This window comes from Protopterus annectens, chromosome 11.part0 (assembly GCF_019279795.1).
Source record: "Protopterus annectens isolate FY-2018-M chromosome 11.part0, PAN1.0, whole genome shotgun sequence".
Lineage (NCBI taxonomy): Eukaryota > Metazoa > Chordata > Ceratodontiformes > Protopteridae > Protopterus > Protopterus annectens.
In genome coordinates this window covers 288,159,130-288,175,623 of record NC_056745.1, presented here as the reverse complement: position 1 = coordinate 288,175,623, position 16,494 = coordinate 288,159,130, and the positions used below count along the sequence as shown (strand labels likewise).

Genomic DNA, 16,494 nt, shown 5'->3' with positions numbered 1-16,494 from the left:
TTATATTAATTCTACTTTCATTCTTCTAAGGAGTAAGAAAGCAGGTACCAGATGCATAATAATGAATACTGTAAACTGGCATAAATAAACATGAGAAATATTGGAGGGGGGATCAGTTTCTGTTAATGTAGTGAACTGACCTGTTCAGTGAAGACTTCCATTTCTGTGGAATACCATATTATAGAAACGTTGCAATTTTCTCACAAAAAATGAGAAATCAGTGACTATAACTATTGTTGCCTCACAGCAAGAGGTTCCCCAGTTCAATTCTCAGTTGAGGTGTCTTCGGAGTGTTGTCTGCATGTCCTGCCAGTGTTCACATGAGTTTCCACCAGATGGTCCTGTTTCCTCCCACATAACAAAGATATACAGTAGTGGATTGGACACTCTAAATTAGCCATAGGTGTGAGTGTATGTGTGTGAGGGTATGGTGTGGAAGAATAGTGCAGCAAGGCTAGCCACCCAGCACTGTAAGCCTTGACTCTAGATGATTGTCACTGTTAAAGTCACATCCTGACCCCATGTGCAAAAATGAGAAAAAGGGGTGTGGATGGATGGATGGATGGATGGATAGATGGATGGATGGATGGATGGATAGATGGATGGATGGATGGATGGATGGATGGATGGATGGATGGATGGATGGATGATTGGATGGTTAGTCAAAGATGAAACATGCTTCAGAATCCCAAAGGGGAAAAAAGTGCATGAATATTATTGCTGTAATTAAATAAAATTAAACAGTGTATTATCGTGCAAAAAGTGACTACTGAGAGACATTTTGACAGAATTAATTCATAGGTTCACAGGTTCATTGGTTCATAGGTTCATAGGTAGGTACTAGACTATCAGCCTGAGCGCCTAGGTAAGCCTAGTCAACAAGGTTACCTGGCTTACGCCACCCAAGACAGTTATTTTCCTGTGCCACTGTTGAGCAGAGATACAGAAGTGATCCCCAAGGTGTATTTTCTATTTCCCATCTACTTATCAAGATTTTTTTTGAAGAGTGCTAATGAAGAACTTTGCTTGACATAGATGGGTAGCCTGCTCCAGAGTATGGGAAGTCTCTGGGACAGGAATCTATCCATCCAGCATGTCCTGTTTATTGTGGTGACAAGGTTTAGGTCCCTAGACCATGTAGCTTGGAGGGATTGGGATTTCTTTAGGTGTAGCATGTCCAACAGCTCTGGGTTTGACATAGCTTTATATGTTAGGCAGAGATCACCTCAGAGTAAAGATGGAGGTTTTTGAGACGCTCAGTGTAGGGCATCTGTTTGAGGCCAGTAATCCTCTTTGTGAGGTACTTCTGTGGCCTTTCCAGCTGCTGCAGATGTCTTGTGAGGTACATTCCAAAAGGGGCGTTGTACTCTATAATGGGTCTAATGAGTGTTGAGTAGAGGGGAACAATGACCTCTTTTTTCCTGGATGAGAACACTTTTATGATGAGGTGTGCCACGTAGAAAGACTTCCTGACTACTGTGGTGATGTGACTATCAAAGGACAGACTACTGTCCACCTGGGTCCCAAGGTCTCTTATCACACATTTGGTGTTAAGTAGACTGCTGTCTGTGTAGTAGTTCATGGGTACAGAGTTTTTACCAAAGGGGATGACAATGCACTTTTTGGCATTGAGCTGAAGCCATGGCTCTGACACCAGGCATCTGTCTCAGCGAGGCCCTTCTGTAGGATTTCCACATCATTTGGGGACTCGACTATGGTTCCTAGTTTGCAGTCATCTGTGAACTTCATTAGCCAGAGGCCTTCTGTGTTAGCCTGTACTTCAGAGAAGTAGATACCAAACAGGAGAGGTCTCATGACTGAACCCTGTGGTACTCCACTTGTCACTGGTTTGAGGTCAGATTTGGAGAGTGCAACTTTTACAGTGTGGGTCTCTCAGTGTGCCAGTTGGCAACCCATCTTGTGGCGTATGGATTTATACCTAGTTTAGTGAGTTTAGCTATAATTCCAGAATGGGGGATGGTGTCGAAAGCCTTGGCGAGGTCAAGATAGGCTGTGTGAACCACCTTACCTTCATCTACGGCTTTGGTGACTGCCTCAAAGAAGTTGTTCAGGTTCAGGAGGCATGATCTGCCTTTCACAAACCCGAAATGGGTGGGATCCAGAGTTTGGAGGTTACCAATGTCTTTGTTTATGAGTTCCATGATGATACGTTCCATGGCCTTGCAGACCAGGCTCGTCAGGCTAATAGGGCAATAGTTCCCAGGATCAGTGTTGGCTCCCCCTTTTTGGAGTGGGATAACTGTTGCTGTAGGCCATTCAGTGGGTACAAAGACTGATGTGAGGCTATGACTGAACATGGTGCTTAGGTGGGGAGCCAGTTCATTCTGAAGTTCGTGTAAAATGCAGCCTGGGATGTTGTCAGGTCCCATGGATGCTGTGTTTTTGGCTTTAGAGAGTGCAGCTTTTACCTGCGTAGTTGTGATTACAGGGACTCTGCATTCTTCCGGTATGGGCCCTTTAGGGGGTGAGGGGGGGGTAAAGTTAGCACTAAACCTATCTGCCAGGATGTTGGCAATATCAGTAGGTTCTTTAATTTTCGTGCCATTGTGCTGTAACTCAGAGCAGATCTGGGTGTTGCCATTGAGATTCTTGACATAGCTATAGAATGCCTTGTGGTTGTCCTGACAATCAATGGCAATTTTGTTTTCATAGCTAGCTTTGTAGGACCTTATAAGGGATCTCATCTTCTTACTGAGGCTGACCAGGGAGCTCCTCCACTCATGGGATTTTACTCTTTTTTGCAACAATGCCTTCCTTCTGTTATACAGTTTGTTTATGGCAGGGGACCACCAGATTGGCTTCCTTTTTTTGGAGGATAGTGTCTTGGTTCTGTTTGGGATAGAATGATCCATGCACTCATTTAAGTGCTTATAGAGTGCATTTGTGTAGGATTCAGCAGTCATAACTGTATAGTCCATCTGCAAGGGTGTCATGAAGTTCACCACTTTTGTCTTAAGAAGCATAAAATTGGCTTTGGAGAAATTTTTTACGATGGTTTCCTTAATGGGGGGTGGGGGCGGGATGTGGATATCAAGGGTGATTTGCTTATAGTCGGATCGGACGAACGAAGAGTTGACTTCAGGATGTGGAACACCAGTCACTTATGTTGGTAATGACTAGGTCTAGGATATTGTTGCCCCTGGTGGGGGTGTGGATAAGTTGATCCATGGCATTGGAGTTTATGAATTCCAGAAAGCGTTGTGTGAAGGAGTTGGTACACGAGTAGTTTTCTCAATTAATGGTGGGATAGTTGAAATTGCCCATTATTATGGTGTTTGGTTGAACCCTAATATTTTCCAGTACATCAAGAAAAGAGGAATGGGAATCTTGGGGCATGGTGGGGGATCTGTAGCAAGCTACAATTTGGATTCCAGTTTTTCCCAGAGTTAGTTGCACTTGGATAACCTTGGATGCATTATGCTGAGCAACTAGCCTGGAGGTGTGGATATCCTTAATGAATATGGACACACCTCCGCCTTTGGTGTTCCAGTCCAGGTTACATGGCCGAAAAGTGTGGTATGAGTTATAGCCTGGTAGTGCAGGAGGGGTCTCTGAAGCCTTGAACCAGGTCTCAGTCACTGCACAGATACTGATGTTCTCCATTTTAATGAGTGCCTCGAGTGAGTGCATTTTGAGATTTAGACTTCTAGCATTGAGTAGCATTACCCTCAGTTTTTGCTTTCCTGTTCCTGTTATGGTGGTGAAGTTGTCATTTGAACCATGCCTAAAAAAGGCACTACAGGGGTGGCAGGAGCCTTAGCCAGTATTCAGAATCCCAGGGGTGAAAGGTGAAGGCCATCTCTGGCAAAGCATCATGGCCTGTCAACCATGTCATCCCAAGCAGACAGATACTGGATCCCTATAGAATGAAACCAGAAGCTCAGCCGATTGTTGAATTCAATCATTTTGTCCTTGTACTGCGGTATCATTCTGGGCGATGTCAGAATGCTACTCAGGGCTAGGGTCATACCTGCCTGGGCTACAAGATTGGAGAGCTCTTCCCTGTCTCTTTTCATGTAGTCCAGGGAGGTACATCTCAGGTCGTTCACACCAACATGGACAATGACAGAGTCATATTTGTACTTGTTGTGGAGTGACCTGAGTGCATGGGTTATGTGGCGGATCCTGGCACCCAACAGGCAGCTGACAGTAACCTTCTCCTTGTTTAGCCTGGTGAGTGGGACATCAGTGTGCCTGACTATAGAGTCACCTATGACTAGTGTGTTTGATACGTTGTTTTGCCTTATTGGCTGTGGTTGAGTGGCACACTGAGTCTGTGGGATATGTGTTATTTGGGTTGTGTTGGGGGATGGAAGTTGCTTTCATTTCTGCTTTGGAGGTCTCTGTTGCTTGGGCAGATTATTATTGAGAGCCTCCTTGAATGTTTTTGTGTTTCTATGTGTGGATTTTGGTGGTGTAGATTTAGTGAGACTATGTGATAAGTGTGGTGTGGTGCAAGTGTTTACCTTCTCCTCTTGAATGTCAAGTTCGGTCTTGGTTGGAGAGAGATTTACCTCCAGTTTGGCTAGATAAGTGCATCTCTCACAGGTTGTATTGTTGGGTGGTAGGAGGAGGGGGTTGTCTGTGTACCTAAGGCAATTTCTACATTGCCCCAGGATGCCCAGATTTATCAGATAGACAGGAGAGAACACTGGGAAGTGACCCTTGGACATGCCTGAATAAAAAACTATTTTCCTCTAGATAAGTGAGGAAAATGAGTACAAGAGCTGTTTTTCTCTAAGCAAGTGAGAAAAGTAAGTGCAAAATCAGTTTTCCTCTAGGTAATGAGGAAGGTTTAGTGCTATAGTAATTAGTAGCTTATTTAGTGCTTACAACAAGTTCTGAACAAGTGCTGAGCACGAATAAGCAGATTCAAGTGCTAAAACTAAGAAACTGTATCTGCACTAGACTAGTTACAGCAAAGAAACCAGTGCAAATGCAGGCTTTCAAATCAGAAAGTTGAGAGAGATGGAAAAGATTGCCTAGACGGCCAACAACTACAATTTCTGGGCCAAAACCACTCCTTATGTGGTAGACAGGTTACCTAGTGCTTACCACTCCCACTGACAAGCTAAAAAGCTTCCCTCCAACACAGAAAGGCTTGTGGGGGCTCAGAAGCTTACATACAGTCTTGGATACAGCAAATCTGTAACAGGACTATACTAGTTACAGGAATGGTAGGAAACAGGCTTACAGCTTTTTTTTTTTCCAGAAAAGTAGCTAAAACAGCAGTAAAAACAATTCAAATGCAGTGCAAGCTAGCACAATTGAGCATGTAGCAGTATTACACCAAACACAGTTTAAAAAATGCAATTAAATTAAAAATTACTAAAAACAAGTGCAGAAGGAATGTATTAGGTAGAATGTGTTAAAGAGATGGGACTGGGGGGAGTGTCCCAGATCAAATCTACAGTGGGGTGGGCGGTTGCAAAAGCCACCAAATTAAACACTTGCAGCGGAGATCTGAAAAAACTATACAGTGAATCAAAAATAACAGTGCACAACTCTGAATAAAATTAGTCCAGCAACAATTTACATCAGACAATTTTGAAGAACCAAAAAATATACTTAGCTCTGTATATTTTCAGATAGCTTGAAAAGAGTTCTGTTAGACACAGGTTCCAGCAATGATATGCAGTCTGTTAACTAACAGGGTCTATTATTATGCAAGTAATGCTTCAGATAGTCAGATGACACAAGGTGTAAAAAACAGTTATACCAACTTAAGACACAACAGAAAATAGGGAGAGGTGGGACAAAACACTTTCAGCAGAGATCTGAAAAAACTATACAGTGAATCAAAAATAACAGTGCACAACTCTGAATAAAATTAGTCTAACAACAATTTACAGTACACAATTCTGAAGAACCAAAAAATATATTTAGCTCTGTATATTTCCAGATAGTTTGAAAAGAGTTCTGTTAGACACAGGTTCCAGCAATGATATGCAGTCTGTTAGCTAACGGACTCCAGGAATGAACTGTGGTAATTTGGGGTGTTATCTAGTGAGATGTATAGGTTAGGGACATGTGATTCAGCTATGGATCTATTAATTAAGATGCAAACAGGGAATGCTATTGCCTCTGTGACAAGATTTTAGGTATTCTGACGGGTGGTTGTCTGCTGAGGCTGAGCAAGAATACTTAAGCAAAGCTTGGATTTGCTACTGTATGAGCCCAGGCTGAGGTACTCTTATACCCTTTTCTACCTGTACTCTCACTGTCCCCACTACTAACTTACCCTACCCTCCCTTCCTCTACACGTACTCCCCTGAGGTAACACTCATACCTTTTCCACATCTTTTCCTACTATCCCCTCTATCATACCCTGCCCTTCTCTACTCATACTATCCTACACCTTCACCAGTATAATCTGTTACCATATTTCATGACATCTTGCATATTAATAATTGTTATGATAGCCATCTATTATGTAAATAGTGCTGTATCTTCCTATTATCAGGCTTTCCATATTATTTATGCTTGAACACTGTGACTTTATTATGTCTGTTGAGTTTTTATTCTGACAAACTAATGTGTATTTTTTCAAATTTTGTGCATGAATGTTATGACTTTATTATGTCTGTCTAGTTTTTCATTCTGTTAACCATATGTGTCTGGAGCTTTTCCCCCAGGCCTCTACTGAAAATGCGTACTGTACAACCCAGACAGACTTTCCTGGTAAACAAATGCCAAATAAATAAATTAAAACACAAACACACAGCCACACACACACACACACACACACACACACACACACACACACTAGAATAAGAACAAACACACACACACACACACACACACACACACACACACACACTGAAATAACAACAAACAGAAACAAACACACGGCCACACACAATCTAAAATAACAACAAACACAAACATACAGCCGCACACACATTAAAATAACAACAATGCAAACACATAACCCACACACACTGAAATAATAACAAACACACAGCCACATTCTCTCATTATACTATTTATGGAAGGTAAAGTTTTTGAAGTGACAGGTCGAGCAGTCAGCCTCAAACAAATGTGTGTGTGTGTGTGTGTGTGTGTGCGCGTGTGTGTGTGTGCGTGTGTGTTTGTGTGTGTGTGTATGTATCAGTAGGGGGGTGCCTTTGCTAGTGAGGTGTGAAGGTTGCTAGGGAGAACAGGAGCAGTCAGGCCTGAAACCTCTTGTTTGATTCAGACCAGTGGTTGTTGTTGTTTGTCTTTTGGCTTTTCCCGGTAAGGGGTCGCCACAGTGGAACTCCGGTCTGCTAATGATTGGCAGTAGATTTTTACGAAATGCCAAGGTGCCAGCTCAATGCTCAACCTTCAACGAAGGCATACCCATTTACGTACGCATGTCTTTCAAACACTACCCAACCGCAGGGAGGACACGCAGACTCCACACAGAAGGCACTCCCAAGCCCAGCTGAGAATCAAACGGGAGAACCTCTTGCTGTGAGGTAACAACGCTAGCGCCGTACCACCGTGGCAGACCAGTGGTAATGAGTTGATAATGAGGTCTTTCTTATTGCAGTTATGCTTGTCTCTGAATCACATTTTCTCACCACTGAGCTAGTCAACTATCTCGCAATAGACAATTAGCAGGAGGTGTGAACATTTGCTCTGAATCCTAAGGTATAAGCCTGTCTTCTTTTTAACTATATTAACATTAAGCTTTCCTTGAACTATGTCTTCCCTGATACTCCTCCACCTGGCCTATGCCCTGCTGAAGGCCTTTATGAATTTCCACTCTACAAATGATACTATAACGTTGGCTTTAAATGGAAAAGCTTAATGAAAAAGCAATCAGTGAAATGATAAATTGTGGTAAAGTAAGAAAACCTAATAATGAAAAGAGCTATATCCATTCTACAATACTCGCTGAGTGCAATATTTATCTAAATCAAACACCTACATTGCATTTTTCTATTTTTTTCAGTCATCAATAACAAACAGTGATATCATCTTTGTGAAGCTGCATGCCCCTTGGGAGGTTCTAGGCAGATACGCAGAAATCATGAATGTGCGAATGCCTTTCAGGTAGGTGTAACTGCACTTTCTTATTGCTATCTAGTTACTAAATGAAGTTTATGTTGCATGCAGTTGTCTGTGCCATGTCTGTGCATGTGCAGCACCATGGAATGTTACAGATTGTGGTTCTGTTGTCTTGTAGTCATTTGGACTTGGCTAAATTTTTGAAAGGTCTGTTACATACATACATGTATTAAAGGTTATAGGAAGCAGAAAATAAGCAACATTAAAGACAAACTGACTGCAGAAATACACAAGACAAAAAGAAAGTATGCAACAGCAAAAGACATACAATAAATTCATTATACATTGCTGTTAGTGAAAGAAAAAAAAACAGTTGTAGTTAACAGCATATTTTATTTATATTAGTAGCCAGCACTGAAAAAAAAAAAAAAACAACCCAAGACCATAGCCAACACAAAAGATTTGACTCAGCTAGACACCAATAACTCTCCATTTTTTTACTGCCATTAAAAGCAAGTACTGCAGGAGATTTGAAGAAGGTAAAAGATAGTTTGTGCCAGCATTCAATAAGAATGGAAATAACCTGTTTAAGGATAACATAGATAAAGGAAGTTCCACTACCTTTTCTCAGAGAGCTTTAAAACTCACAGAGTTTTTTTTTTTGTGTGTGTGTGTGTGTGTGTGTGTGTGTGTGTGTGTGTGTGTGTGTGTGTGTGTGTGTGTGTGTGTGTGTATGTGTGTGTGTTTGTAAGATGAAAGCAGCTTTAGTGTGATTTTTTTATCATAATCTGAACACAACTTTCAGTGTTAAATATTGTATGTGATTGATTTAGCTGTCCTTCATTATCTATTCTGTGTAAAACAACTATGAGGTTCAGGATTGGTTCTTTAAGAAATTGCACTTGGCAGTTGAGTGACATCATAATTTATACTTCAGTTTCAAGTGTGATTGGATGAATTGTTTGTATTTAATTGTTTTAATAGACTGTTAATTTGATGAAGCCTTTTTGTTTGCATGACAAAATCTCCCCGTCTGTGCTTTTATTCCATTAAAATTCATTGAAGTGCGTTGAAGTTTGTTTTGGAGTGTCCGTTCCACTTTTTGTTTTTTTATTCACATTAAAAGTGCTAGTAAGTGATCCACATTTACTAATTTTTACATGTTTCACGTTTTGGAGACAGAAGGTTGACAGCTAAGATTATTGGGAAATAATGCATGCCAAAGGGTGCTGTTAGCCCTGACACTGCAAGCAGAAAGCCTCCCCCAAGCTGGAAGGTCTGTTATTTTCTAATAATGCCCTTTAGAGGTCATTATTGTTCTTAGAAACATGCAAAGTATAAATATTTAGTTGAACAGTCTTTTTTAAGATTATTCAAACTATATTCCTTTTATATTTTGTATTATGGAGCGTAAACATTTAATTCTTTTCTTCTGCTTTGTTTTTTACAAATAAGAAGCTTGATGCAAATTAAGGATGTATTGGAATCAGAATTAGATCCAGCACTAGGCATCCTAGACAGTCACCTAGTGTCCACTGGAATGGCGGGGCCCAATAGCTGGGTGGGGGGTCCACTGGCTGGGGAACTGCCACAAAAACTTAAATTTCTTCTTTAAGAATGTACTCTGCATGTTTTATATTTCTTCCTTATGGACACATGCAGAGAGCATCCTTAGTGGTGTCTGTATGTCTATCTTAAGTGTGATGCATGCACATTTATACGGAAATGGAATGAGTGAGAGCACGTATTTGGAGTTATGCTGCTGCCGTTCCAAGTAAACACAGAAAATGGGTTATTAGTTAAATAGGTGTGGGTGTGTGTGTCTGTGTGTGTTAATACCCGAGTTAGGGATGGCAGGTTGTTTAACTCAAACTCTGTACCTTCAATACAAAATCCTCAACCCTAAATCCTCTACACCAACTGCAAAACTGTTATCAGCAAGTGCATTTCAAACACGGTTGAGTTTCAGTGCATTTTCAAAGAATGCTGAGTTAGTGTTTGCAAACAATATTTACTTCCAGTGTATTTGTAAACAATGTTGAGTTTCTGGGCATTTTCAAGGACTGTTGAGCTTCTGGACAATTTCAAAGACTGTTGAGCTTTTGTGCTTTTCAAAGACCGTTGAACTTCTATGCATTTTCAAGGAATTTTGAGTTTGTGTATTTTCAAGGAATGTTGATTTTCCATACATTTTCAAGAAATGTTGAGTTTCAACGTAAGAGAAGTTTACCATTGCTCATGCTAAATCTGTTTTCAATGTGCAGTTGTTTTGTTTAGCAAATGGCAATCATCTGTGTTTGTGCCATAAATTTTAAAACCAGTATCAGTAACACAACAGGTAGCATACTTGTCTTTGGTGCAAAAGGCTGTGGGCTCTACTCCCAATCCATGTACATGGAGTGTTGCAGTATCAGCATTCTGTGTACATGGAGTGCTGATATTGCAGTGCCCTTTAAGGGGGGAAGGTGCTGCACTCCTGAGTATGTTTTCCTTTGGATTAGATGCTTAGTAACTATGAACCTTTTTCTGGTATGACAGGCTATTCCTACTGCAATATTACCAGCTTACCAATTTTATTTTTAAGGTAACATGGACAGTTTATTCTTCAAAGGAAGCAGGCACTGACTTTGTACATGAAACAGTGAAATGTATAGTTTGCCAGTAGCAACCTCTTCATTAGTTATAGATCTCTTTAATGTAGAATTATTCAAATGATATTTACTTCTGTAGATATTTTGTACATTGACTGATATTGGTGGATTGCAATGACAGAAGTTTGAGTGGCCTTTTGTGGTTGAAATGTTCTGTAATGGGTAGTTTGTCCTTAGTGGTTCATACTTTTTGTTTCACTGATTACTGAAAAAATGTTCAAACCAATAAATTTAAAACAAACTCAAAAAGTGGTGCTATATTATACAAGGAATATAATTTAATCCAGTCAGGATGGTGCACATGCATGTAGGCATTGTCCAAAACAGTGTGTGCAGGGGGCATATGGTTTGAAAACAGACCATAGGTAAGCTTAATCCACCACTGGCAAGATTCATTTTCTCTGAATGTGGGTTTCAATGCCATTTCAATGAATGTGAGTTTCAAGGGGAAAGAAGCTTACTGTTCATGCTGTCTGTTTTCATTATGAGACTGTATTGTTTTGTTTGTGCTATAAAAGTTGAAATAAAAGTTTTAAATATTGCTAATCACTGAAGAATTAAAGAAGAAAACAGTACACGCACTGACAGGTTTGAACAATGCTTATGGTAACGGGGTGGAAATAGCCAAGTAATGGGACACTGGCATGACAGGGGGAGGTGTTTCTGGGAGAAAATGATTCATTATCCTGCCTAAGACCTCCCTTGATTATGATCCAGCTCTCATTTCAACTCGGGGAACACCTAAATACATGTAATTGGGCTAAACATTTTAATTATGCTTGGAGTTTGTTACCTTAGTAATTATACTTTTTTAAACTTTATTTAACTAATGTACTTTAGATTGGCTTCCTACTGTTCATATATATATATATATATATATATATATATATATATATATATATATATATATATATATATATATATATATATATATATCTTACTGAGAGTACATTTGAATATATTAATATTACACATTAAAATATGTTAATTCTGTCAAATATATTACTGTACCTTACTCAACCGTTTGTAAAGTACATAGGTCTTAAAAATCAAATAAAAGTTGTGTTGAGTTCAAAAACTTAATTAAAAGTATCTCTAATAAGTGCCTGTATTGCTATTTTAAAATGTCAAATAAAAGTTGGGCTGATATCAGGAACTTAATTATGTATATCTAAAATAAGTTACTCTCTTATATTAAAATGTCTTCATTTCACGAGAATAATTATTATACATGGACAAAATAACCATGCTCCACATCAGAAGTAATATATGTAAAATATCCTTTCATCTAAAATGTTTGCCATCTCTTGTGTTAATTTTGTCTGGAAAAATCACAAGGGAATGGAATTAGCATATCACACAGTGAAAGGACCCTATGACAGTTACATTTACACTTTGTACAACAGACTGAATCAAATAACTTTCTTCTAAGAAAGCTCTTCATAAGTCATACATTTAAAGAAAGATACACAAGGTGTGCGTTTTATTAGAAAATATGCCAGTCCTTAAAAATAATGAGGTAAATGTAAATGCTGCTGTAAAGCAATATACCTCTGAGCAATAACTACTGTGTAAATAAAGTTTTAAGTTTGCTACTTTCATATCTGAAAGGGTTAAACATAGAAGTGGATTGAACATGTTTATTGCATGATTTAAGAAATGTAATTTTCCTGGTGATAATTGTTTGCTTCTTTATCATCATAGTTTTCTTTCCATATAACTAAATCATTCAGTTTAGCTTTATACCTTTTAGAGCAGAACAATACAAACAATAATTTCAGAATCATAAGTATTAGTTCAGATGTTAAAGGCTTATTATAGCATACACTGTATACACAGGACATTAATGAAGTATATGTATAATATGTGTGCATATACACATGCATTATGATAAAACTGGATTTTTGTAACCACTTACCCCAAAAACTAAATTCATCTTAATGACATATTTCTTTTTATACATCTTGAAATTGTTTTGCTATACTCCTGATTATTGACACTGTATAACATTGTATTGCTACTTAATGCCTTGTAATAATCATGTAACATTGCTCTTTAATGCTAATTTATAATGAAAATTGTTTAATATGTTGGAGCTTTTCTCCCCAGGCCTCCACTGAAAAAGGGCTCTTCAGCTCCGTCAGACAATCCCAGTCAACAGATGTAAAATAAATAAATAAATACAATATACACATATAGCAAGTAACTGTACATCATTGTAAATATATGACATTAAAATGCATGTTTGACAATTGCACAAATTACTATTAATGATGATATTTATGATTTTGCATTTGGATAATATGCACATGTATGGCATTTATAAATATTTATTAATGTAATTAAAGTCTAAATGTATTTTTATTTAATGCTTTCTCAAATAATTAGATTTAAATTAAATGCTTTCAATATAAGGGAAGATAAATGTTATCTTTATATTTGGTTATTATAACTTAATGTAATATTTTTTATTTTTTTTTTTCTCTTTTTATGTTGCTTAGTAATTCTGATGAACTCCTGGTGAATAGTAAATGAAAATGCTTAACAAAATTTAGATTTTGTTGATGACAGAAGATGGTTTTGATTCCTTTTATTTTATCACAAACTGCTGCAAAAATTGCTGTGCACAGAATATGCCTTTTTGTATTTTGTAAGCTGCCTGTAAATGTAATTTAAAGCTTTTACTCTTAAGATGGTTCTAGGTAATTTAAATAATCTAACTTGGATTGCTGTATATCCAGATTGTGGCTGAAAAGGTTTGTTGAGTATTACAGCATCTACCTGTTTAAAAATTAAATAAGTAAAATGTTTTTTGTGGGTGGTTGATTTGTATATACAGTTAAAAATGTTTAAACCCCTTCATGAAAGGTAATTTTATAGCTTAATGAATAACATGTTTGGGTCTATGTGTTTCTTTTCTGTTTAGTTTCTTTCTATGAGAGTTTTCATTTCGTATAGAAGGACATATCCTTTCTTGATAAGGTAATCAGGTACATTCAATGAAACAAAGATTTGTAAGTTGCATTTTAACCGTTAAGTAAAAGTAAACATGAAATAAAAATCAGAGGAAAAGTCTGTTACTACAGCACCAATAACCAAGGAAAAGCGGCTAAGGCACACAACCGCTGAAGGACCACAAGCAAGGGAAATATGAGCACACTTTATTAACCATTAAATAAGCACTTTCATCCTGTGACCATTCAGGACTTCTTCAGAATGAAATAAAACACTCACAACACTGTTAAATACCCTCTCTCCATTAAAAGGCACCAAAGTCATTTGAAGGGATATGTTCACACAAAAAGATCAGTTAAATATTTCAAAGCAATTCCTGATGTTAACTAAAACACATTCCTACAATTCCCTGCATTTTAAAACATAATATTAACTTCTTCCAAAAATACAGGGAAATACAAAACTGTCCAGCTTTAAACCAGCAACTCCATTAAATGAACTATCCATAACATTGTTTAACCTATACTAAACAGGCAGTGTACTAGAAAAACTATACTAACTAACCAAAATGCTCATTTATGCTAAGGTGCAAAGATGTAAAAATACTAAATATTAAGAGTAAAAGTGTTATAAAAATGTATACAAAGTCTTATAAACATATTAAAAAATGGAACAGGGAATAAATATTCAAAGCCTTGAAACTCTATATTTTAAAATAGGTTTAAGAGAGACATAGTCATTTAATCCTGGACTAGTAAAAGCATTTCATTTAAACTGCCAACATGCCTCCCTATAACATACTCAGTTCTCTCAATCACCCCCTGGGGTCCATATTAACCTAGAATGGTCACAGGATGAAAGCGCTTATTTAACGGTTAATAAAGTACATTCATATTTCCCTTGCTCATGGTCCTTTAGCGGTTGTGTGCCTTAGCCACTTTTCATTGGTTAAAAGTAAACATAAATTAGTTTGTTAACCCAGCTGATATTGCATTACAGTAAGATATATATAATTATTTTCCTACTGCTATTATTTTACCTTTATTTGTGTATAATAATTATATATGATTTTATAATTAGCGGTTGACATACAAAACATGCACCACAAAACATCAAACATTGATTACATCATACATACCTCACAGTGACAGTCTGTACATGGAAAAAGGAAACAAATTTCTTTTTCCAGTGCACTGCCCATAAGCTGACCACATTTAGATCAAATTTGTCTGAATAGTAGTAGTGTTATAGGAAGGGCTTTTTTAAGTTCACAATTCAGATGCATATTACACTGAGGGGCAGAGTTAAGGTTTGGACTAACAAGCATTACTAAGATGGAGTAGGGGGACTTTTCACCATCAGGGAGGAAAATGCAATAATAAAGTAAAGCTCTTAGGAGCACAAAACATCCTCATGGATACATGGATAATGGGCTACCCTTGCACAGGGTAATGTCTGACTGAGGAAAGACTTAATGATTGATAAATAAGCGAACACAATAAAACAAAGTGTTTCCCTTCTCATACACACACGGCCCCCCTCCATGTACTTTCATAACCATGATGGTCAAGTTCTGAAAAAAATCAGACAAAACAAAAACAATGACCATCCATAATAAAATGCTGCTCAGTTGTAGAAGTTATTTCAGCAGTATAATCTATACAGTTTCTAAATTAATCTTTTTTGAGGTTTATCTCAGAAATTCCAAAAGTCAAAATTTCATTTTGCTCTACCATTTGTGGACTAATTATTACAAAGAGTGATGTTCACACAGCTTTCAAGTTAGACCATGGAATTTCATTCTTATCTGTGATCACAAAAATACGGGAGGATAACAGCCTTTGTGGAACTTGAGACAGTTATAAAAGTAAGTTTTGCATACACATTTTCAAAAAAACAAATCTAATGTCCCTACAGTCATCTTTATGACTAGACAGTTTCTAAGAAAAGTGAAGAATTTTTTCATAAGTTCTTGATTTCCTAATGAAGCCTTTAAAATGCTCTAATTTCTTGGTATTAAACTGAAAACATTCTTAGTACAGGTAGTCCATTTTGACTTGTAGTAACTTTCACACATCATCCCACAAAGTATAAATCAAGGCATGAAAACCAGCTTTTCAGCATTCCTCTTTCAAAACTTTAAGCAGTCAGCAAACCCATGAACAATAAAAATATTCGGTGGTGTTGGTTATGAATGTTTAAAATAATTCTAACCAGTCTAATTACTATGTAAATATAATGACAAAAAAAATTAGCTTTCACACCATTTAAACATGTAGCCATAGTGGATTGGAAAATACAGTTTCGAAACTGCAAGTCACAATTGCAAGGTACCATGTACAGTAATTTCTGCAGCCAGTGTATTTCAAATCTAAACCTTCTTTATTGCCAAAGCCAGCATCAGATTTCATATTAAATCAGTACATTAAGATTCCAGTTTTATAGCGTCCCAGCGACCTCAGTGACCACCTAATTACCTATATTATTAAACATAAATGCCCAACTACTAACCCCCCCTTATATAGACTAATTAGAAACAAAAAGAACTTTGTCCCACAACTATTCCTTGCAGACCTAAAATCCTGCAACTGGTCCATTTTAAAAGCTCTACCCCTAGAAGAGAGTGTTTCCCACTTCAACGATACATTCCTTAGGATACTTGACTCACATGCCCCAAACAGACTAATCAGATCCAAAATACGTATAGCACCTTGGCTAACTAGAGAAACCAAAGCCAAAATGAAACTCAGAGACCAGGCCTGGGACAAATGGAGAGCCACTAAAACCCCCCAAGATCGCATTAAATTTCAACAGCTAAGAAACACTACCAAAACAGCCACTACCCAGGACAAAAAACAATACTTCTGCCACC

General features: G+C 37.7%; 1 protein-coding gene across 7 annotated transcripts in view; it reads left to right on the top strand.

The window, feature by feature from the left end:
* The window catches only part of ANO4 (anoctamin 4), a 1,520,875-nt gene that overhangs the window by 521,271 nt on the left and 983,110 nt on the right, over positions 1-16,494 (top strand). For 4 of the 7 annotated variants that reach the window (XM_044087781.1, XM_044087780.1, XM_044087779.1 and 1 more), the window contains one exon: positions 7,961-8,061. In XM_044087781.1, the coding sequence (XP_043943716.1) occupies positions 7,961-8,061 (101 nt within the window). Of the gene's footprint in view, positions 1-7,960; positions 8,062-16,494 lie in introns of those variants that run through there. The other 3 variants (XM_044087784.1, XM_044087782.1, XM_044087783.1) reach the window with 2 other exon arrangements.